The 25,449-nt window shown below is 38.0% G+C and overlaps 2 protein-coding genes and 1 long non-coding RNA gene across 4 annotated transcripts; 1 reads left to right on the top strand and 2 right to left on the bottom strand.

The window, feature by feature from the left end:
• Positions 1-3,356: 3,356 nt before the first annotated feature.
• On the bottom strand, positions 3,357-4,960 carry LOC127451311 (ferritin, middle subunit-like). The gene is made up of 4 exons (XM_051715885.1): positions 4,692-4,960; positions 4,282-4,428; positions 4,031-4,156; positions 3,357-3,787 (listed from the first exon to the last, which is right to left on the bottom strand). The coding sequence occupies exons 1-4, from the start codon at positions 4,791-4,793 to the stop codon at positions 3,632-3,634; spliced, it is 531 nt and encodes a 176-aa protein (XP_051571845.1). The 5' UTR covers positions 4,794-4,960; the 3' UTR covers positions 3,357-3,631.
• A 554-nt stretch (positions 4,961-5,514) lies between these two features.
• On the bottom strand, positions 5,515-21,021 carry aldh16a1 (aldehyde dehydrogenase 16 family, member A1). Of its 2 annotated transcripts, none has more exons than XM_051715974.1 (17): positions 20,885-21,021; positions 20,577-20,674; positions 19,886-19,985; positions 19,654-19,780; positions 18,203-18,360; positions 17,996-18,073; positions 15,559-15,905; positions 13,355-13,513; positions 13,079-13,235; positions 12,841-12,916; positions 12,560-12,665; positions 11,911-12,041; positions 10,779-10,946; positions 10,259-10,463; positions 9,999-10,184; positions 8,760-8,885; positions 5,515-7,147 (listed from the first exon to the last, which is right to left on the bottom strand). In XM_051715974.1, the coding sequence occupies exons 2-17, from the start codon at positions 20,661-20,663 to the stop codon at positions 6,974-6,976; spliced, it is 2,385 nt and encodes a 794-aa protein (XP_051571934.1). In that variant the 5' UTR covers positions 20,664-20,674; positions 20,885-21,021; the 3' UTR covers positions 5,515-6,973. The 2 variants fall into 2 exon arrangements, with proteins under 2 accessions (XP_051571934.1, XP_051571936.1); XM_051715976.1 differs by having other exon boundaries at positions 20,577-20,656.
• Positions 21,019-25,062, top strand: LOC127451373 (uncharacterized). Its single transcript, XR_007899096.1, has 3 exons — positions 21,019-21,098; positions 24,734-24,863; positions 24,955-25,062. It is a non-coding gene; the product is annotated as an uncharacterized LOC127451373 (long non-coding RNA).
• The last annotated feature ends 387 nt before the right edge of the window (positions 25,063-25,449 follow it).

Genomic DNA, 25,449 nt, shown 5'->3' with positions numbered 1-25,449 from the left:
TGCAGGACCTCTCAAGCTCCATCAGGTTGGATGGGGAGTGTCGGTGCACAGCCATTTTCAGATCTCTCCAGAGATGTTCAATCGGGTTTAAGTCTGGGCTCTGGCTGGGCCACTCAAGGACATTCACAGAGTTGTCCTGGAGCCACTCCTTTGTTATCTTGGCTGTGTGCTTAGGGTCGTTGTCCTGTTGGAAGATGAACCTTCGCCCCAGTCAGAGGTCCAAAGCGCTCTGGAGCAGGTTTTCATCAAGGATGTCTCTGTACATTGCTGCATTCATCTTTCCCTCGATCCTGACTATTCTCCCAGTTCCTGCCGCTGAAAAACATCCCCACAGCATTATGCTGCCACCACCATGCTTCACTGTAGGGATGGTATTGGCCAGGTGATGAGCGGTGCCTAGTTTCCTCCAGACATGACGCTTGCCATTCAGGCCAAAGAGTTCAATCTTTGTTTCTCATGGTCTGAGAGTCCTTCAGGTGCCTTTTGGCAAACTCCAGGTGGTCTGTCATGTGCCTTTTACTGAGGAGTGGCTTCCGTCTGGCCACTCTACCATACAGGCCTGATTGGTGGAGTGCTGCAGAGATGGTTGGTCTTCTGGAAGGTTCTCCTCTCTCCGCAGAGAAACACTGGAGCTCTGTCAGAGTGACCATCGGGTTCTTGGTCACCTCCCTGACTAAGGCCCTTCTCCCCCGATTGCTCAGTTTGGCCAGGTGGCCAGCTCTAGGAAGAGTCCTGGTGGTTCCAAACTTCTTCCATTTACGGATGATGGAGGCCACTGTGCTCATTGGGACCTTCAATGCTGCAGAAATGTTTCTGTACCCTTCCCCAGATCTGTGCCTCAATACAATCCTGTCTTGGAGGTCTACAGACAATTCCTTGGACTTCATGGCTTGGTTTGTGCTCTGACATGCACTGTTAACTGTGGGACCTTATATAGACAGGTGTGTGCCTTTCCAAATCATGTCCAATCAACTGAATTTACCACAGGTGGACTCCAATCAAGCTGTAGAAACATCTCAAGGATGATCAGTGGAAACAGGATGCACCTGAGCTCAATTTTGAGTGTCATGGTAAAGGCTGTGAATACTTATGTACAAGTGATTTATTTCGTTTTTTATTTTTAATACATTTGCAAAGATTTCAAACAAACTTCTTTCACGTTGTCATTATGGGGTATTGTTTGTAGAATTTTTAGGAAAATAATGCATTTAATCCATTTTGGAATAAGGCTGTAACATAAAATGTGGAAAAAGTGAAGCGATGTGAATACATTCCGGATGCACTGTATGGAAGTTTGGTCACAAATATTGCTTTGCCCAAACATTACAATGTCCCTATTGACTTAATAGGAGATAATCTAATTTCAGCGAGTAAACATTAATCATTCAATCACCGATTTTATATCTGAAATCTGCATGCACATCCCTACAATGCAAACGTCCTACACATGTAATTATTTATTAAAAGTCAGTAATTCTTCCTGTTTCTTAAAAGCCTGTTCGAAAAAATCACTTAAAAGGATGGAAAAATCACTCTGGACTCCACTCACCCTGCCCATTACATTTTTGAACTGTTGCCTTCTGGCCAACGCTTCAGAGCTCTGAGCACCAGAACCGTCAGGCACAGGAACAGTTTTTTCCCTCAGGCTATCCATCTCATAAACAGTTAAAACTGCCCCATTGAGCAATAACTATGTGCAATACACAGTTTAGTCTTTCTTATATTTATCCAACACATCCAACCTCTTCTGCCATTTCATTCCTCTGGGAAAAAAAAAAAAAAAAAAAAACATTTGCACTGTACATAACAGATTGTATTAGATTTGCACTACCCATGTGTATTTGTGTTTGTATGTATGTTGTATGTGTCTGTACGTATGTGTATAATTAGTTTTATTTTTTATTATTATCTATGTCTTGATGCTGTATTGTTTGTTCACTGGAAGCTCCTGTCACCAAGACAAATTCCTTGTATGTGTAAGCATATTTGGCAATAAAGCTGATTCTGATTCTGAGTTATGTGTAATCTACTATATCAAACAGTATCCACCTCTAACAAACTTCATCAGCGAACAGATCAGCTGAATGTAAACAAGTTCACTGAAACTGAGGTAAGATACAAACAGACATTTTCAGATGTATTTATTGTGAACATCGAAGTGTTTTTTCAGAGTTACTTGTTTTATATTTTCATCAAAGAGTGTCTTGTTCTCGCGGTCATTTGAATAAGAGCGCGCGCTCTCTCCCTGTATCACATGCGCAGAGAGGGAGACAAGCAAAGCTGGTTAAAATTAAACGGATAGGCTAGGTTTAAATGGCAAACCAACACGTAATTTAAGAAATGTATCCGTGTATGACAACAGCGAGCGCTTCAATATGAAAACAGGCAAATCCTGGGCATTTTAGGCGAATTAAAAATCCCGGTTTTAATTTTTTAAGGACCCTCAGAGGAAAACGGACATGCTGTCACCCCAAAAGAAGCTAATATTACAGCTTTTCATACTTGCATTACAACTTGTGGACCGTTTTGCCGCTTCCTTTAGTACTCATTGTGCTGTACTGATAGGCTGGACACCGAGGCAGATGAATGATCTGACATCGCGATCCACATATATCTTCTGCCTTTTAACAAATATTTTCCATGAGCTAATAAAACATTAAACATGATTGTCACTAGAGGGCGAAATGGAACTATCCGGAGGTCGGAGATGGCGTAACGGGGGTGTTTTCACCTGTCAGTCATTGATGCTCTATGACAGTTTGAGCATACCAAGATGGCCGCTCGAACACTTCCGGTGGCTTCACCTCCTGCTGGCAGTTTAACGTTGCATCATTGATCCAGTTATAACGCTAGAAGATATCGTCGGTAAATAACAGGAGATGAAGGTAAAAATAAAAACGGTAGAGATGCATGTCAAGAGTGTGTGAGTAAGGAGGTCAGGAGATACCTGTATTTGTATAACTCAAATCTGAAGGTATATAAATACATTTTTGTGGGTCTAAACTCCTGAAGAGAAATAGTCCGATGCCTCGTAGCAGTCACACTGTCAAATGGACAGGCTCGCGTTCGACTGTACACAGACACGGAGCGTTCTCAGATAGCAAGACATTAAGCCAGACATACAGCATTGGGCAGAGATGAGTTAATCGTTAGTGCTGCTTGTGTCTCACATTTTGAGGGAAAATTAGTCCTAACATGTAGCCTTTAACGTATGTTCACCTCTGGACTTTTATAAATTTCTTTGGCAACTTTTTTTGGGGTCCCAATCATATTCACTGAAATTAAAGCACCTGGTTGAATAAATCCTGACTCTACCCCACAATCAAATCCCACTATTTTAAATAAAGACAAGTCAATCCAGCCCAAAATGTTTATTCATCAAAATTCACTAGGTTAAAAACAGTTAGTGTACATTCAACAACAAAACAATGGCTTGGTGAAGATCACAAGTGGACTAATTTAAAGAGCAAGACTGCATCATTTTATTTAGTGACATCAAAACTTTACTTGACGTTAACCTGATCTCAGACTTCAAAAACTTTGCAAGAGCTGTGTTATCATATTGCACGACAATTTAAGCATCTAGTATTAATGGAAGCTTTGCAGCATGCAGTGGATCTGAGGGCCGCATTTAGCTCTGTCCATCCAGGGTGTGCTTGTCAAACAGGTACTCTGCCATCCTGTTGTTGCCAGCATCCATCTTGGACAAGTTGGTGATGTGATCGCCAAGCTTCTTGATGGCCTCAACCTGCTCATTCAGGTAGTGAGTCTCCAGGAAGTCACACAGCTGTAGGACAAGAAATCAAAAGAATTTAGGATATTTAATTAAATCACGTAGAATGGAGGAAACTGGAGCAATGTATATAAAAACATCTTTCATTATCCTAATTACCCCAAAATAGTATCTCAACTTCAAGTAATCACACAAGGAATGCCCAGTGCTGACAGAACACACAAGTATGCCCAATCTTTTCAATTGTGACTCGCATGTCTACTTCTTGCTTTATCGGGGATGAAATGAGCCACTCACATGAGGGTCGCCCTTCTCAGAGGCAACCTTATGCAGATCCAGCAGAGCCTGGTTGACATTTTTCTCCAGCTGCAGAGCACACTGCATAGCAGTCAGTCCATTGTCCCACTCATCACGCTCGGGCTTCTGGGGAGAGGGAGAGAGGGAGAAAGAGATCAAATCAGCATTTAAATGTACACTTACAAACAAGCATATTTGCATACATTAAAATGGTTCACGGGGAAAGAAGATAGTTTCAAAAATACGGTCACCTTTACATCCTGAAGAACAATGCGTCCACCCCTTTTGTTCTGGAACTCCATGAATTTCTCGGCATGCTCCCGCTCTTCCTCGCTGTTCTCCTTGAAGAACTTTGCAAAACCAGGAAGTGCCACATCATCCCGTTTGAAGTAGTGAGCCTGTTGGAAACAAAACGATAATACGATAAAAAAAAAAAAAAAGAAAAAAAAATTAACCACAGATTTTTGGAGTAGCCCACGAGTAAATAGCGATTTAACGATAGAAGGGCTGAGGTCGTTTTGCATGCGTTATAGCTAACCGTGAAGTACAAATTCACACACACACACAAAAGACTCCTTGAATCTTCTGATGCCAAAACTACATGTCACCAAACGTCAAAATATACGTTTGAGCGTATAAATGTAAAACTAGAGGTACTTGCCATTGAAGTGTAGGTGTAGGATGCATAAAGCTCCAAGTTCATCATCTTGTTGATCAAAGCCTCGCATTCGCGGTTGTAGTTCTGGCGAATCTGAGAATCCATTTCGGCGGATGTTTATATTTTTATTATCAAAACGTTGGTAAGAAAATTTTATAAATAGTAGATGAGATGTATTCGGGAAAATATTTCCAACGAGATCGAAGTTCCGTTCAATCACTGTTGAAGCAAGAACCTCTTGAGATTTTCCAGACGCTGAAATGGAGGGTGCGCGTTCGTTTTTTATACGCTCAAAACATGACGCGTCAGAGGAACAGAAACCAGCCAATCAGAAACCTGAGCTGAATGAGGAAGTGAAAAGAAAATCAGCTGAGAGTCTGTTGTTTTGTGAGACAGCAAAGACGACATTAAGTTTCATGTCGTTTTCCACTAAATTAATAGCAAGATGAATCCAATAAGAAATCATTTGTCATTAAACAGATAACGGCAAACATTTCCATATGGTATAAATTCAAAAATGCTACTTTGGTTGTTATTTTTCACCTATCAAGACTCGAATCCAAAGTTAACTGAAAAGTGTGCACAACAATTAAAAAATGTCCATCAACTTATCCTGAAATGTTTTGTTTATATATATATATATATATATATATATATATATATATATATATATATATATATAAACAAAACATATATATAAAAACATTTATATATATATATATATATATATATATATATATATATATATATATATATCACACACACACACACACACGTTTAATTGTGTCATGAGAGAAGTGTGTATACAATACAAACGAATGGGCAATTTATAATATATCGCAGCATCTTGTTCATTTTTTATTAAGCACCATGTGCCACATTGTATTTTCACAACAAACATTGAAGGTTTAACCATAAACTATTTCCAGGAAAACTGAAAGTACTGTTTTCATCCCTACATTTACCTTTGTTTGTACTTGTTTGTAGGCCAATGGATCAAAAGGTTAGATACTAGATGCTGATAGTAATAACATAAATGAATAATAACATGGTTTACTAATGCTTAGAAATAATAATTTTCTCACTATGAAGACAAGAATTTAAAAATAAAATCATAGTAATATCTACAAGTTTGTTTGTTTTTTGGGCAGATATTTACTATTGTATGTATCACTATATTAATATTTTATGGCAAATACCATGGGACCATTGAGCAATAACATGTTATTCAGTTATGGATTTAGCCTAGTTTTCCACATGGTTAATGCCTGTGGATACAAAGCAGTCAGGTGATAGTGACTAATCACTTTTTGTACCCAAAATTGCTAACAAAACCTTGGTGTGGCAGCCACAGTAAGCATAAATTCAAAAGAGCTGACACTGAGAAGAGCTGTGTCACTGTGACTCAGCATTTCCACATTTATTTCCTGTTATGTAAGACATAATGTCAACTCACAGGGGTGTGTAATCCTCATTTCAACTTTGTCAAAGTAAACTGCATTCCTTAATGTCACTTTAATTCATACACTCCTAAGTATTTCCATTTGACAAAGTTATTAGTATTTTCACAATATAAATTGCTTCGTTTTTTGGGTGGTTCTTAGAAAATGTCTTTAAATGTCAGTTACAGAATGAAGTGACTACCTTTCAGTTTAGTAACACCAGGAAACACCCATTTCTGCCTACAGTTGTATTAATTTGATCATTTAATTAGGATGTCTTCAACTGTTTTGTCCATAAAAAATATTCATACCATCAAAAATGTAAGGCTGTATCTCTAACAGAAATACCTATAATAATTTAAAATACAGTTTATCACTTTAAGATTTGGTAATTTTAACATCAATATCAATGCTAAATGAGATACCACCCACAAACATCTATTAACTGAAATTCACTGCGATGTCAGCGCATAGTGTTTTTAACCAATAAGAATTATCAGTTTTGTTTTAATGTCACTAATTTTGATAAAACCTGATTGATATATTGGAAAAAATACAAGTTAGACCTGGGTAATACTAATTCTTTGTCAGACTACAACTGCATCTAAACCAGTCTCAGTCAGTCAACAAATATATATATATATATATATATATATATATATATATATATATATATATATATATATATATATATATATATATATAAAATAAAATTTAAAAAAACATTTTTTACACATGACCTTAAAGTGAAACAAATGTTACAAATTCTTCTAATGTCCCCATAAACTTTCCCAAAATATACTACCACCCCCTCCCCTTGTTCCTCTAGCTGAATAAGTGTTTTTATGCAGTAGGGATCCACACACTCTTCCAGACCACAGCCTTCCTCCAAAGCTCTTCTTGAAGAGAAGGATTTAAGCTGGTCCAGTCTCTGCCTCCTTCACTCTCCTCCTCTTCACAGTGGAGCCACAGACGTTTAAGAGGATTGACACAGGAGTATTGAAGGAACTGACAGCCCTGACAGAGAGAAGTGAAAGAACTAGGCATTAAAAGATTAGGTCACCCAAAAATGAAAATTCTGTCATTGTTTACTCACCCCTGTGCTGTTATAACCCCATATGAGTTTCTTTCTTTTTCTTAACACAAAGGGAGAAATTGTGAAAAATGTTGTGCTCATTGATGTCATACAATGGTAGTTTATAGTGACCACCTCTTCAAGCTTCAAAAGAATGCAAAAGTATAATTCAGAAGTCTAATAAATTATTCCATGAGACTCATGATTGTGATGAAAGCATACGATAATGTTTGTTGAGAAACAAACCTAAATCGAATGTATTATTTAGTGAAAATGTTCACTGACCGTTGATCTCCTGTGCGCATTCATGACAGGGCACGCAAGCAACAGTTCATGCAGCCCCTTCACGACAACTTGTTTTGTTTATCTAAAAACAGAACACAACACAGCTGCACACAAAACAGAGAACAGAACTTACTAAACATGTCCGAAGAGTCTGTAGTCGAAGAATTGATGCATTTCTATGACCAGCCTTATTTTTGTGAATGGAGTACTCGGAAATCAAAAAGAAACATTGAGGAGGCTACAGGCAGACACAGTCACACTGTGTCCTAACCTGACAGCAAACGACACGTGATAAAATGTACATTTTCTATGGTAATCAGACTTTTTGTCCTAACCAGCAGTGAGGAGCGACGGTACAGTCTATCGATCGCTTGTTTTCTATTTTCGGCATCGTGTGGGTATCCGTCCACTGTGAACTGGCACCTAAAAACTTTAAAAAACAAATAAGGCTGGGTATAGAAATGCATAGATTCTTCGACTACAAACTCTTCAGAAATGTTTAGTAAGTTCTGTTCTCTGTGCAGCTGTGTTGTGTTCTGTTGTTACCATCACTGTGGAGGACCTGTTTTTAGAAAAACAAAAGTTTTCACTTGACGCCCCAATGTCGCAAGGGGGCTTCATGAACTGTTGCTCTCGTGCCATATCATGAACGCGCATCAACGGTCAGTGAACATCTTCACTAAATAATACATTAGATTTCAGTTTGTTTCTCACCAAACCTTATGTGCTTTCATAACAATCATGAGTCTCATGGAATAATTTATTAGACTTCTGAATTATACTTTAGTGGTCTTTTGAAGCTTGAAGAGGTGGTCACTATAAACTGCCGTTGTATGACATCACTGAGCACAACATTTTTTCACAATTTCTCCCTTTGTGTTAAGAAAAAGAAAGTCATATAGGGTTATAACAACACAGGGGTGAGTAAACAATGACTGAATTTTCATTTTTGGGTGAACTTTTCCTTTAAGTGTCATGCTTGCATTAGTGCTGAAAGAGCATGCTGTTCTTCTAGAAAAAACAAAGGCAAAATATCTGTATGCTTATGCAGCTATGTAAAACAGTATTTTATAACTCTATATATTTATGAAATAATGTGTAAAGTAGTACCATTCATCATCTTTTCTGACAGATTATTTTATTTTATTTTATATACAAAAAAGAAGAGCATTGAGAGAACTAGCTCAAACTGTAAAGTAATTTGCTCTAAAGTGTGTAAAAATCTTATTCCTCAATGTAACTCTACTTACTTGGAAAAAAAATCCTCACCTCTTTACTTCCCCAATACCAAAGGCTTTGAATCACACTGTGGTTGGCAAGTGCCTGGGTCAGCTGATCCCTGCTTCCTGTTATTATACTGACCAGACCCCCTGGAATATCAGAGGCCTGCAGGACCTTTAAGTAAAGAGCAGAAGTCGAGGTTGAGAGGGTGTTTCAAAAATGATAAGGCAATGGTTCTCAACCAAAAATGGGTCACAGGACTATTCTGATCACGTTGCGGACAGCAGGGAAAAACAATGCTAAATGCAAATAATGCATTGCAACTGAACATATAATTGTATGTAATTAGAATAGCAAAATTAATAGGCTTGTCAACTTGTCAAAAGGGAGGAGACATCCAAAGCCTTGCTTCCAATCAAACTGGACAGTATTTTGAAAAGCAAATTCATCATTTGATAGAAGTTAGCCAATTAGGCAGATGCCAACAAGGACAGGTTGCGTAACAGGACCTGATCCTTGATAACCATAAACAAAACAGGTAAAAGGTAAAAGATTAACTTGGTAGAAGCTAGCCAATTAGGCAGATGACAACAGGTTGTGTAACATGCACCCTGAACCTTGATAAACAAACAAAACAAGGTAAAAGATGAAGATATGACAGACTACATAAAAAAATTTGTTATATGGTCTGGTACTGTATTAGGGCGTCACTTGATGGCCAGTATATTGTCGATTTTTGGCCTCAGTCACCATTCGCTTTCAATGCATCTTTTTTGTATTCAATAAAAGTGAATGGTGACTGAGGCTAACATTCTGCCTTACATCTAAACGACCTGTTTTTAGATAAACAAAACAAATTTTCACTTGAACACCCCAATGTCACGAGGGGGCTGCATGAACTGTTGCTCATGAACGCGCACAGGATATCAACGGTCAGTAGACATTTTCACTGAATAATACATTAGATTTCGGTTCTTCTCAAAACTTACTGTATGCTTTCAGAACAATCATGAGTCTCATGGAATAATTTATTAGACTTCTGAATTATACTTTAGTGGTCTTTTGAAGCTTGAAGGGGTGGTCACCATAAACTACCATTGTATGACATCACTGAGCACAACATTTTTCACAATTTCTCCCTTTGTGTTAAGAAAAATAAAGTAATTTAGGGTTATAACAACACAGGAGTGAGTAAACAATGACTGAATTTAAATTTTGGAGTAAACTAATCCTTAAAGAGAGGCAAAGTAAAGATTACAGTACTGTTAAAAAAAAAAAGTAGCAAACCTGTATAAAATTAAGAGCTGGAAGAGGGTATTTTTCACTTGGCACCATAACAACAGCATTACCCATGGCAACAGCAGCCCCCAGCAGGGACACCAAAGAAAGAAGTGGTTTGGAGCTGGGGAGAATCACACCCACCACGCCTAAAGCCTCAGGAGTCAACAGGGCAGAGCCAGACTGGGGCAGAAACTTTTAAGAGATACACATAATTAGAAAACATGCAAATAAACATCTAAACACTAAATCAAACTGTATGAACTTACTGGAATTCCTCCCTGCTCTTTATCACAGCGTGCAGCCCAATCAGAGAGCCTCGAGATGCTCAGCTCCACCTCTTTGTCCGCCTCTTCAAATGAGATGCCGGTTTGACTCTGGATTGATACAGCCATATCCCGTCTCCTTTTCTCAAGACTGTCAGCAAGTGAGTAAAGGGACTGAGTGCGTGTAGCAGGGCTCTTCTTCATCCACCTGTAAAACAAATGAGAGGACAACAGCACACAACAGTGTGAATTAAGGCTGCAGAATGGACAAGAAAGACATTTTGTACAGACAATGCAACAATTGTTGCATTACACTGTTACAACAATGTAACAGTGTAATGCAACAAGTGAATCACAGTTCTGCCCTAAATGAATATTTGATAATCCACATTTGGCTGGAAAATCCAAAAGCTTTGTAGGGCAGAGTATTTGGCAATCACTATTTATTGACAAAATAGGTTGACTACCATAACTGGTCTATTTGTTTTATTTAGCTAACAGGAACTTTTCTATATGGGCTTACACTGGCTGGACCTTAATGCCTGCCTCTACTGCATTACGGACATCCTTCCTGCCTCCATCCGGGCAGTGAGCCAGCACAGTACCCCCAGGGGCCAACACTGACCTGCTGTGGCCAGAGTCAGCTTTACGCAACTGACCACCCACTAACTGGGAGTAAAAGCGAGGGACACTGCGAGAGAGAGAGAGAGAGAGAGAGAGCGAGAGAGAAACAGAGAGGGTCATAAAAGTAGGATACAGTAAGCCACTGACAGTAATTGTAAATGATATTTTATGCAAAATCACTGGAGTACCATGAACATTGAGCCCAATATGATTCATTTGTTAGGTTGTAAAGCTGAAATCTATATTATATCAAATCAAATCTAAATACTACCATAATATTTAAAGATTCCTACACTCCGGAACAAGTCGGTTTAATGTGTGACATTGTCTTCCAAAAAAAAAGGAAAAAAAAATCTTTTCAATAAAAATATCTATAAACATTCTTAAAACAAGATTAATTTACCTTATAGCAAAAGTACTTAAGATTTATGCTTCAAACAAGAGAGAGAAAAAAATTTGCCAGCTCCAGAAGACAAAATACACGTATTTTTAGGGAAGCACCGATGTATCGGCTGCCAATATTTATCGGCCAATTATTAACCAAATTAATATCGGTAAGTCAAGTCATTAATATCGGTAATAAGCACGAAAACGCAGATATGAAAAACCGATTGTTTATTCCTAATTTATTATTAAACACACTTTATAAAAACTGTGAATCCAAATGCACAATCCAGAAATAATAATAGCTACAATATGTAGAAAGGTTGGCACTCCTAATAACATGTAAAATGTAATTTTTATTCTCTCGTTCTCATGTTAATGTTGGAAAAATGCCATAAACAGATGTGACAGTTGTGAAAGGGGAATTAAAATTGCAATATGGCAATACATCTCTGAAAGCAAGCCTTAATATCTTATGCAGTCTTGGTTATCGGCTACATTTCCTAAAAATAAGGACAAACTCATTAAGCATTCGTTTCATTAATCATTTAATTTTTTGCTGTGTACAAAACCCAATAACATTTCTCAATTTAAAAAAAACACTAAACTCCTGCCTGTTAATGTGACATGACAGACAGTACACCCACCTGGAAGGATCAAATCCTTCAGGTATCAGGAATTTGGATACTACAGAGCCAAAATCTGCATAGTTCATAGAGGTGCATGAACAGCGTGGGTGGGAGGGTGACAGAGAGGGGCGCAGGAACTGATACAGTCCCTACAGAGGAACAGAAAGCATTGTTAGACAAAGACATCCTGTCAGACATGCTGAATTACACACAATTACACATTACACACCAAACCATCAACCAATCAGTAAAACTGTATGGAAACCCAAAAAGCAGAAATGGAAACCAACACACCACTGAAACCCACTCTTAGTGTAAGGGTAGCTGGCATGACGAGCAGTTTCAGCAGTGTCCCGCAGTGTGACATGCAATAATTTATCTAAAAGTCAAGTCATTTTTCTTTGTATAGTGCTTTTCACAACACACATAGTTTCAAAGCAGCTTTACAGAAAATCATGTATTAACATAAAATGAAAAACGTAATATCTATAACATCTAAATCATTGTGTAGTTTGATTAAATATGATTGCAAATTGTGCATACAAATGTTATATATATATATATATATATATATATATATATATATACATACACTGTATATATGAATGTTAAATGTCAACTACCCATATACAAGTGACAGGTCAAGCATGATTTCATAATAATATACCTCTCTGCCTCCATCAGTGCAGTTCCCACTCTCCCTCCGTCCACACAGAGGTAGTGCGGGATCCATGACAGAATGGCAGTTCACCCACACAGAGCCTACACACAGGCTATAGAAAAAGGGAGGGTGCAATAGAAAGAGAGATGAAGAGAGCAAAGACAAAAGAAGAGAAAGGATACAAATGTGTAAAGGTGTGCAGACAGTAGGCAAAATGAGATCAAGGTCATCAAGACTGACAGATCCTCATATGTAGGCATGACCTTCAGATCAGAGCATGCATGTACCTCTTTGCAGACTCCAAAGCCAGAGTCAAGTCTTCGGTCCAGATAGATGCAGCTTGACCATGAGGGCTGTGGTTTCCTACACATAATCATAGATCACATAAAGTGCAAAACAATACAGTCACCACTATCACGGCTAAACACATGTATGTCTAACTTAATAGCCTGTAATTATAGCAGGGATTACACAGTCTCATTTAGAGCTTCAATAAAATCAGCTCTTCTATCTATTCAGCCTCACCAAGAGTAACTCCTTCAGCAGAACTCCTGAAAGATACAAGGGGCAGCACAGGGCCTGGAGGAGGTGAAATCACAGAGGCACAGGAGGGAGCCAGACCACATAGTACAGTAGGGGTGTAGAGACCACCAGTAGAAGGTGGTGCACACGACTGGATCAGCTTCAATATAAGAAAATAAAAAAGATAAATGTCCCCAATAAATTTTGCATTAATCAGTGCCGAAAACTCTACCCTGTCTGCTGTACTCTATGTAAAACCAGTGAAATTTTACAACTCACCGTTGCCCCCTGCTGTTGTGCCTCTTGAACTGCAGCATCTATAAGATTCCTGTCCATCTCAGTTGCAAGAGGAACACATTTCATCCCAGCTATTCTCAACTTCAGCTTGGCTACAACACTTTCCCACACTGACTCCTGTACATAAAGCACCCACTGCAACTGGAGTGGGGAAACAGACACATTATATTTTCTACTAAATAAATTAAATCTTTGTATACACAACTCTCTACTGCAGTGGGTTACGTATGTTGGCCCCTCTAGTGGACTATGGAGGTACTGCAGGAAAGGTGCCAATAAGTATACTTTTTTTGTGTGCGCAAATAATCACTACAATAGTATATTTAGTAGTGTATTTCAAATGTAGAATAGGCAATTTCATATATTTAGATCCTGATTAACAAAATTGTTACATAAATATAAATTGCAATATATACACTACCGTTCAAAAGTTTTGGTCACTTGCCTGAAATGTTTCTCATGATCTTAAAAATCTTTTGATCTGAAGGTGTATGCTTAAATGTTTGAAATTAGTTTTGTAGACAAAAATATAATTGTGCCACCATATTCATTTATTTCATTACAAAACTAAAATTGTATTTTTTTTTTTAAATTGACGACTTGGACCGAATAATTAAGAAAAGCAGCCAATAAGTGCCCAACATAGATGGGAACTCCTTCAGTACAGTTTAAAAAGCATCCCAGGGTGATACCTCAAGAATTTGGTTGAGAAAATGTCAAGAGTACATGTCTGCAAATTCTAGGCAAAGTGTGACTACTTTGAAGATGCTAAAATATAACACAGTTTTGATTTATTTTGGATTTTTTTTAGTCACAACATAATTTCCATAGTTCCATTTATGTTATTCCATAGTTTTTATGACTTTACTATTATTCTAAAATGTGAAAAAAATTAAAATAAAGAATGAGTAAGTAACCCTATACTTTTGAATGGTAATGTATACACTGGGGGCCAAAAGTTTGGAATAATGTACAGATTTTGCTCTTATGGAAAGAAATTGGTACTTTTATTCACCAAAGTGGCATTCAACTGATCACAATGTATAGTCAAGACATTAATAATGTGAAAAATTACTATTATAATAAAAAAATAAAAAATAAAACTTCTTAAACTACTTCAAAGAGTTCTCATCAAAACAATCCTCCACGTGCAGCAACAGCTTTGCATATCCTTGGCATTCTAGCTGTCAGTTTGTCCAGATTGTACAAATTGTAGCACTTGCCATAGATGTGGCTGTCTTGTTGGGCACTTCTCACGCACCTTCCATCTAGCTGATCCCACAAATGCTCAATGGGGTTAAGATCCATAACACTCTTTTCCAATTATCTGTTGTCCAATGTCTGTGTTTCTTTGACCACTCTTTTTGATTTTCTGTTCCAAAGTGGCTTTTTCTTTGCAATTCTTCCCATAAGGCCTGCACCCCTGTGTCTTCTCTTTACTGTTGTACATGAAACTGGTGTTGAGCAGGTAGAATTCAATGAAGCTGTCAGCTGAGGACCTGAGGCATCTATTTCTCAAACTAGAGACTCTGATGTACTTATCCTCTTGTTTAGTTGTACATCTGGCCTTCCACATCTCTTTCTGTCCTTGTTAGAGCCAGTTGTCCTTTGTCGTTGAAGACTGCAGTGTACACCTTTGTATGAAATCTTCAGTTTTTTGACAATTTCAAGCATTGCAGATCCTTCATTCCACAAAACAATGACTCTTTTTTTCCATTTTTGACCTAATATTGACCTTAAGACATGCCAGTCTATTGCATACTGTGGCAACTCAAACCAAAAACAAAGACAATGTTAAGGTTCATTTAACGAACTAAACGCTTTCAACTGTCTTTGATATAATGGCAAGTGATTTTCTAGTACCAAATAAGCAATTTAGCATGATTACTCAAGGATAAGGGGTTGGAATGATGGCTGTTGGAAATGGGGTCTGTCTAGATTTGATCAAAAATGATTTTTTCAAATAGTGATGGTGCTGTTTTTTACATCAGTAATGTCCTGACTATACTTTATGATCAGTTGAACGCCACTTAGATGGATTAAAGTACCAATTTCCTTCTGAAACAGCAAAATCTGTACATTATTCCAAACCTCTGGCTGCCAGTATATATATATATATATATATATATATATATATATATATATATATATATATATATATATATATATATATGATATTTCCTCACATCTCTCTTCTTTTTGAAGGCAATCTCTATAACTCCATCCACTGCACTGTCGATGTCCGCAGATTCAAAGATTATAAAAGGGCACACAGAGCTGAATGAAAGAGACAATGACATGGGGACTCCCCAACCAGCCACTGCTTTAGCCAGTGCCTCTCCAGTCTGTTTGCATCCACTGTAGGTCAGGTGGTTCACATGTGGATTTTGAGCCACTTTGGCACCCAGTGATGCTTCACTGCCTGTCACCACATTCAAAACTCCAGCTGGAAATCCTGCCTCCATAAACAGCTGAGCCAACAGAAGGGCAGGAAGAGTGGTTGACTTGCCAGGTACAACAATAACAGCATTACCTAGGAAATATATGTATATATATATAAAGTTTGGTTGCCCACACAGGTGGACTGGTAGTAATACATTTGCATCCTCACTTGTTCTGATAGGAATAATATCAGCTTTTCCATTTTGAGAAACAAGCTATGTTATGGCCTATTTTTATGTACAATAGTAAATTATGCGTTCTAAATAACAAATTTGAAAAGTTTTAAACCAAGCCTATAAATACCAGAATTCTAATGTGACATTAATTTGTACATTGTGCTGCATTCACATCATGTCTGAATTACTGTAATTATGAAATGACAACTCTGAGATTCTACTCAGAGCTGTTCACGTCCTGGGTCCTCGGAAGTTATTTGTCTCTATGGCAAAACTACTAACGCCAAAATGGCTTTGTTGTTGATAACAGCACAATATGTATCACTACATAATTTCACCTCAGTATGTTTTTGCAAAATGTTTATATTGTAAATATAATGTATATTACGTGTTCAATACAAGTTAAGCTCAACCAACAGCCTTTGTTGCATAATGTTGATTACCACAAAAATTTATTTTGACTTATCCCTCACTTTCTTCAGGCTTATTAATTTTAAAAGCATAAAAATCTATATATTTTACTTAATGTAAAAGCTTTCATATTCATTTAAATTAAAAACCTAATATAATTTAATAAAGTTCAAGCCATGTCACTTTGTGTGATAGTCTACAATATAATTTTAACCAGTATATTTGTTCAGGTGGAAAGACTTGTCATACAATAAATGTGTTTTTAAAGTGTGAGAATCATGTTACAAACACTTCTGCAAAAAGTATTTTTTTCCTAGGTTCTAAGCATCACACACAGCAAACAGGTACAATATGTAAAGAAATGCAAAGAAACTCAATAATGCATTTTTAACATGCTGCTCAAAAGAGTTCCCCGATCTCTCAAATAAACAATCTTATAATGTTGTAATATACACTGATCAGCCACAACATTAAAACCACCTGCCTAATATTGTGTAGGTCCCCCTCGTGCCACCAAAACATTCTGAGATACTATTCTTCTCACCACAATTGCACAGAGCCGTTATCTGAGTTACCGTAGACTTTGTCAGTTCGAGCCAGTCTAGCCATTCTCTGTTGACCTCTCTCATCAACGAGGTGTTTCCATCTGCAGAACTGCCGCTCACTGGATGTTTTTTTGTTTTTGGCACCATTCAGAGTAAATTCTAAAGACTGTTGTGCATGAAAATCCCAGGAGATCAGCAGTTACAGAAATACTCAAACCAACAATTACACCATGGTCTAAATCAATGAGATCAAATTTTTTCCCCATTCTGATGGTTGATGTGAACATTAACTGAAGCTCCTGACCCATATCTGCGTGATTTTATACACTGCTGCCACATGATTGGCTGATTAGATAATCGCATGGATGATTGTTGGTGTCAGATGGGCTGGTTTGAGTATTTCTGTAACTGCTGATCTCCTGGGATTTTCACACACAACAGTCTCTAGAATTTACTCAGAATGGTGCAAAAAAAAAAAAAAAAAAAAAAAAAAAAACATCCAGTGAGCGGCAGTTCTGCAGATGGAAATGCCTTGTTGATGAGAGAGGTCAACAGAGAATGGCCAGACTGGTTCAAACTGACAAAATCTATGGTAACTCAGATAACCGCTCTGTACAATTGTAGCGAGAAGAATAGCATCTCAGAATGCTATTCTGAGATGCGGGTTGGCGCTGTTTTGGCACGAGGGGGACCTTAATATATATTATATATATATATATATAAAATCGTAATATATAAAATCTTAATATATAAATCTAACTTAAATACAGTACATTTCCCTGTGAAGCACGCTTTAATTTGGAGCGAGAGATACAGGGGGAGTGACAGTTTGTGATCTGTAACCCAGAATACCCTTGTAGCACAAGTTGCTATGGCAGTGAACAATGGTAAAAATGCCTTCTTGAGACCGAAAGGCCAACTAAAATGTACATGGGTAGCAACTGAAACCAGCTTTGTGCAACAGGCCTCTGGAGAGCATTGAAATGATAGGACTCTCTAATGAAAACATTGTATTCACAAGATTTTAAGATGGACAGAGAGAGACTCACCCATAGCTAGAGCTGGTAAAACCTTTAGCAAAAGAGAGTAGACAGAGCATTCATCTGAAACAACCACAGCCACAACACCTAGTGAAGAGGGCAAAACATAGAATGAGACTTGCAAAGAATTCCTCTTACAAGTAAATAAAATATTTCTGTCTTTTATTTTAACAAGTTCTGTTTCTCATACTCCAGCACAAATAAATCGACACACACCTTTTGGGGTCCATTCAGTCATAAGTGTTTCTCGTAGTTGAGCCCAGCTGGCATAGTACTGGGCCAGTCTAATCAGTGCTGCGGGTGAAGTGGAAGACTGAGAGAGCTCACACAGCTCAGATACACACTGACTGTGTTTTTGCAGAACACTCGCCAACCTGGAATACAAACATTTCCGCACATGACTTGATGACTTAACATGCATTTACATAAACCTGATTCAATGTGACAAAATATTGTCAAAGGTTGCAATATTTTAAAGGGCTCATGACATGCCTTTTTTCTTATTTTAATGTTCCTTGAGGTCTGCTTATAATATCTGACAAGTTTCTTTGCATGAAAAAAGTCATATATTAGTAAAACATGATAATTTTCCACCCTCATTCTGACCCTCTGTCAGAAATGCTCAGTTTTTGTGTTGCTTCTCCTTTAAGACTTGACAGTATATGCCCCACTGTTATGATTAGCTCTTGACTGACCTGCTTTCTCATTAGGTGTGTTCGACTTCATGCACCGCTGTGCAGACCAATCTGCGCTGGACTTGAAGCAGTGCATGTTAATTATACATTTTGTCTGGCTTGAGATGCTGTCACCGTGACGTATGCCATCAAAATACCACGAGAGCGATTCAAGAGCAGTCGTCTGACTCAGTCGGCGCAGTTTCTCCACAGCAGCTGCACGAGCTCTGAACGACGACACAGCTTATTTGCGATTGGCCAAACTTACATAACAACAGTTACATGTGTTTCATGGACTGCATTCGCAGTTGCATACTACCAAACTACTCTTACTACTTCTGCTATTTCAGTATTTGGCAGAAATAATAGTATGGTAGTATGACTTTAATTCTAACACCTCCAGTTCGGCAAAAACTCACAAATCCATGTTTTTATAACAGTACATCATGTTAATCTCATGTTATATTATGTTTGTCATAGTTATATCATGTTTAGTAATAAAAAAAACATTCAAAAGGATTAAAATGACTGACTCCTTAATCTGTATTAAAATAATACAGGCTTTTATTGGACTTTCTTCTTGTACACACAGCAGTCACTATTTCAAGCAGCACATAACCTTTTTTAAATGAACAATGTTTCTGATTATTTTGTGAAAAATTCAAGCATCTGTCTATCTGAATTCCACTCTTTCAGCAAACATCGTGTGATCTGCTGTGACTGGTGTAGGTTCAGCAGACGTGAAGTGAAAAGTGTTTGGCTTGACTGCTCTACCACAGTGTGACATCACAGTGTGGAGGAAGTAGAGAACGAGTCATTTTGGCAACTTTGTTTCAACGATTGCACTTTTTACAATGAAGAGGTAGTTTTGAGTTCTGAAACTTACAGCATGTCTTTATAGTACAATGACGTTTTATGTGTTAAAATATCAATGTAAATTTTAATCCTCATGTCATGACCCCTTTAAGTACAGCTTTATTGTTGATTTAGTACCGGAGTAAGACTTTGGCCCTTTTGTAACAGCTCAGTTCACTCCAGGTTTTCAAGCCTCCAGCTGCAGCGGCGGCAGCGGATGCAACATCCTCATCTTTAGCACAAACAATGCTGCAGACCATCTCAGCTGTAAAAAGAAGGCAGGCAGGAGCAGGAGACATTGTCTTATTGTTGCATGAAAGTTTGAACAACAGAAGAATTTCAAGATAAGATACTGTAAAATATTGCTCACCTTTGGAATCAGTCACGTTCAGTGTCTGTCTATCTACAAGGCAGGAAAATTTCCCATCAATGAAGAGGCCAAGAGTACGAGAATGCTTTTCTAGCCAGGCCTGAGGAGAAAGAATGAGATGGAAGAATACTTCTCACAACTGGGAAAAATATGGCATTACATTCAGTAATAATTATCGAATACCATATTGGATTCCATAATACAAATCTTTACATTTGCTTCTAATTGTGTTGCAAACTCAAATTAATTTCTCTTTCCTGTCATGCATCCAGGCAACTAGAAGAAACATGACTCATGCTACATGACAATAATGTAGGCTTCAAATTACAACCATGTTTGATTTGTGTAAATATAGGCTGGTCTTTTCCACCTCTCTGAGAGAACCAATTGCATGATTTTGAAAGAGAGGGTGAAGGTTGCAGTAGATCATTACATAAACTGTGCCTTGCTGCATTTCTGAACTTTGCTCACAGTACTTAACTCATGCATTAAGTCAAACTGTCCTGTTGTGTTGTTTTGTTACACACAAATTAACTGTAAGGCGATCATATCACATGCTTATGTCTGTCACATGCATCCTATGTCACATGCGATTTATTTTGATGTGAAACATCACTTTGCGCGAATAGGGGCAGCAAGTTGTGGTATAAATGATAAATAGTATAAATTATAAAAGAGAAAGTGCTTTTACCTGTGCAACTGCAGTGCTCGTGCTGGATGCTCCATATTCCATTGTCTGCAAGATCTCGTGCACAGTCTTTGTAGAAATACCTGCCATTACAATTAAATCTAAAAAATAAAATACAAATAAATCTCGATTTTAGAACAATAATCCGAATTTGAAATAAATTACTATCACTGAGTGTGCAGTGATTCTTTCGCTTAGTAATCGCAATTAAATATGCAAAGCTGTCCGGTTCTAACGAGAAGAGGATCAGTCAAATTCTCTAGCGAATAAACAACGATAAAACAAAACAACGATAATACAAAACAACTTACACTATTTCAAAGAAGGAACACGTGAATTGTCAAGTCCAAGCAGGTACTTCTTCCTTCCTGGGTTGAGCAACGTCAGTCCGATAAACACCTCCTCTACACTAAAGTCACTCTAGCAAGTCAGTCCACTGGCGGCCATCTTTGCAACGCTCTCGGGAAGCTGTTTCCAGTCATTTCCTGTTTTCCTGTTCGGGGACACACCGAAATCTCAAAAACGGTTGGTCAAAATTACGACTGAAACCATATTTCATATCATCAATAAAATCTGATATTGGAATAACAAATTATGCTTCTTTACCTCATATTACGCTAAAACACGCAATTTTCCCGCATGCGTATTAGCGAGTTGATCGACAGGCGATGTCTGTATCTAAAAGGTGATTGGCTCTTTTACATGTAAGGCGTTCCAATTTTTCCCATTAATTTAAATAGAAGTGGCCCGTCTCTACTAAATACTCTCTGTCTAAACTCTCCTCGCTTACGATTGGACGGACTAACACAGTAGCAGCTCACCATTTATAAACATAGTGCATTGCATAAAGTTGTAGAGTCAAAAAAAAGTATGAAAAGTATCATATTGCGTCCTTGAAACTTGGTATTATAAAACGAGTAATTCATGATGTGACAGAAAGGAACTCTGACTTAGGTGTTGACAGTGTATTATGCACACCTCAATCAGCACTGCGTTACAAATACGCAAGATCTTGCCACTCTCGCAGTCGCAACAGAATGTGCGCCTCATTGCATAGGTATCTCGTGGAAAGGGACGGGATGTGTCTATAGTCATGCTGTACAGGAAAAAGTTACTAGTTGAGCAGGCTTTCTCTCGCCTCTGTGACGTCGAAATTTATTTGCGTTTAATATGGCTTGCGAAGACTCGCAGGGTAAGGGATCTTTGTTAAGGATCTTCAAACGATGTTTAATGTTCATGTTACAAACGTATGAAAGGACTCTCCCCCCAATAAAAAAATAAATAAAAAAAAGACTTGTAATTATAGTCCCACATGAATTTACAAAATGTATATCAGGGTAAGTTTCTTGCTGGCATGGTGTAAAGCACACTGCTAAGAACCATGTTATGGTAACTTGATGTTAAATATTAATAGGTGTCATTAATGTTCCTTTTATTAGGCTACTATGGAAATTGTTAATACATTATTATTACTCTAACTAATAAACTAATTCATAATACGCAATAAACTGTTAAGCAGTGCAGCTAATATGAGTGTAGTAATGTTCACATTAACCCCCACCAACACAAAACAGCTGTTAGAGGTGATTTCCCACAGGTGTCAATCCTTACTGCTCTTCCTTGAAGCTCCTCACTCAACATGGCCAACATCACCACATACATACAGGTGCATCTCAATAAATTAGAATGTCGTGGAAAAGTTCATTTATTTCAGTAATTCAACTCAAATTTTGAAACTCGTGTATTAAATAAATTCAGTGCACACAGACTGAAGTAGTTTAAGTCTTTGGTTCTTTTAATTGTGATGATTTTGGCTCACATTTAACAAAAACCCACCAATTCACTATCTCAAAAAATTAGAATACATCATAAGACCAATAAAAAAACATTTTTAGTGAATTGTTGGCCTTCTGGAAAGTATGTTCATTTACTGTATATGTACTCAATACTTGGTAGGGGCTCCTTTTGCTTTAATTACTGCCTCAATTCAGCGTGGCATGGAGGTGATCAGTTTGTGGCACTGCTGAGGTGGTATGGAAGCCCAGGTTTCTTTGACAGTGGCCTTCAGCTCATCTGCATTTTTTGGTCTCTTGTTTCTCATTTTCCTCTTGACAATACCCCATAGATTCTCTATGGGGTTCAGGTCTGGTGAGTTTACTGGCCAGTCAAGCACACCAACACCATGGTCATTTAACCAACTTTTGGTGCTTTTGGCAGTGTGGGCAGGTGCCAAATCCTGCTGGAAAATGAAATCAGCATCTTTAAAAAGCTGGTCAGCAGAAGGAAGCATGAAGTGCTCCAAAATTTCTTGGTAAACGGGTGCAGTGACTTTGGTTTTCAAAAAACACAATGGACCAACACCAGCAGATGACATTGCACCCCAAATCATCAGACTGTGGAAACTTAACACTGGACTTCAAGCAGCTTGGGCTATGAGCTTCTCCACCCTTCCTCCAGACTCTAGGACCTTGGTTTCCAAATGAAATACAAAACTTGCTCTCATCTGAAAAGAGGACTTTGGACCACTGGGCAACAGTCCAGTTCTTCTTCTCCTTAGCCCAGGTAAGACGCCTCTGACGTTGTCTGTGGTTCAGGAGTGGCTTAACAAGAGGAATACGACAACTGTAGCCAAATTCCTTGACACGTCTGTGTGTGGTGGCTCTTGATGCCTTGACCCCAGCCTCAGTCCATTCCTTGTGAAGTTCACCCAAATTCTTGAATCGATTTTGCTGGACAATCATAAGGCTGCGGTTCTCTCGGTTGGTTGTGCATCTTTTTCTTCCACACTTTTTCCTTCCACTCAACTTTCTGTTAACATGCTTGGATACAGCACTCTGTGAACAGCCAGCTTCTTTGGCAATGAATGTTTGTGGCTTACCCTCCTTGTGAAGGGTGTCAATGATTGTCTTCTGGACAACTGTCAGATCCGCAGTCTTCCCCATGATTGTGTAGCCTAGTGAACCAAACTGAGAGACCATTTTTAAGGCTCAGGAAACCTTTGCAGGTGTATTGAGTTGATTAGCTGATTGGCATGTCACCATATTCTAATTTTTTGGGATAGTGAATTGGTGGGTTTTTGTTAAATGTGAGCCAAAATCATCACAATTAAAAGAACCAAAGACTTAAACTACTTCAGTCTGTGTGCATTGAATTTATTTAATACACGAGTTTCACAATTTGAGTTGAATTACTGAAACTTTTCCATGACATTCTAATTTATTGAGATGCACCTGTATTCTCTTTGCAGATATGCGTTTTTATACGTGTGTCTGTGCAGTTAAATTGGAGTCTCTTTTTTTTTTTTTTTCACCCAATCTGGAATGCCCAATTCCCAGAGCGCTTTTAAATCCTCGTGGTCACGTAGTGATTCGCCTCAATCTGGGTGGCGGAGGATAAATCCCAGTTGCCTCCATATCTGAGACCATCAACCTGCGCATCTTATCACGTGGCTTGTTGAGCGCGTCGCCACGGAGACATAGCGCGTGTGGAGGCTTCACCATGATGATGATAAACAGCAGATGCTAGAGCCCAACGACTTTCCTGACAGCGAAAAAGCAGTTCGTCACCGGAACCCATGAGCTCGTTTCCTTCAAAACCAGCCAAAAGTTCGTAATGTTGAGGATAAAATGGGATCTCAAAATATTATTATTATTATTATTATTATTTGTATCGTCTTCGGTGACCAATTTGCATTGCAAACCATAATTTTCATAACACGTTCAAGATGACATCTGTGGTAAGCGCGGGAGCGCGCTGCGCCTGACTTTAGTTTATGCTTGGTGACGCGCACAGCATCACTGCCGCGCGCAGCATGTAGTGCACACACATTTATGACGTAGGAGTCAAAAATGAATTTTTATAGGTGAGAATACCCGGAGTGAAGAGACTTTTACAGAGGGATCTATGTCTATGTGAATAACGTTGCACACATTACATATGTATACAGCTCTTCTTTTCAATACAATGTATAAAAAGTTGTCGTATAAAAAATAAAACAGCCTTACATGTGCAGCAAAAAGTCAGCTTTTTTCTCCGTTTTGTTCTTGTATTTGTGTTTGAGACCAATATTTATTTCCAATATCAATAACTGCATAATTACTTAAATGTAACTAGTTTACTAGTAACTCTATTTAATAATTACCAATTGTACATCTCTTTAGAAGAGCAGCAAGTCACCTCTTTTGAGATAAAGCTCACGTCACATTGTAACAATTAAAAGATACTCAAGGCACCATTTGGGGTTCCTCAGATGCCACACTGGGAGAACCCTCTGGAGCTGGTACCTCAAATGTATGTATGTACTCAAGAAACTTAAAGATACGTATATTTCAAGTGATTTGAAGCCATTCCCTTATGGAGTTACTGAAAGGGCCGTTGACAGTCTCTTGCAGGAACTAAGAGCAAGTTTCCCAGAGAACTAAAAGGGTGTCTGGAGGTTCTCCAGATGGTGCTGCCAGTCTGGCACACTGGGGAAAAGAAATAAGTACAGTTTTCATAGTTTTTATTTAGCAAGTTTTCACACAGAAAATGTTGTTGGTTTAAAATTAAATAAAATCTATACTTAAATTCATAACATAATATTCATGAAATGAGAGTACATTTAACTTAATGTGTTGTGCATTGCCGTATTTAAATAAGTACAATTTAAATGAACATTTTACTTGAACATTCCACATTTTAAACTTTCATTATTAACAAGTTAATGTCTATGACATCCTCTTTTATTTTACCCCCAAATAAACAGTATTGCTGAAATGACCCATTTTCCACAGAGCAGTTTTCTGGTTCTTTATGGAGCACCTGTTCTTCCTTTTTTGGAGCCATGATGGCCTTCACTGGAGGTGTACTGCTAGGAGGACTCATCGTCTGGAGATTA

Source organism: Myxocyprinus asiaticus, chromosome 14, assembly GCF_019703515.2.
Source record: "Myxocyprinus asiaticus isolate MX2 ecotype Aquarium Trade chromosome 14, UBuf_Myxa_2, whole genome shotgun sequence".
NCBI classification, from domain to species: Eukaryota; Metazoa; Chordata; class Actinopteri; order Cypriniformes; family Catostomidae; genus Myxocyprinus; species Myxocyprinus asiaticus.
Note: the sequence above shows the minus strand (reverse complement) of the source record. Positions and strands in the feature narration are given on the sequence as shown.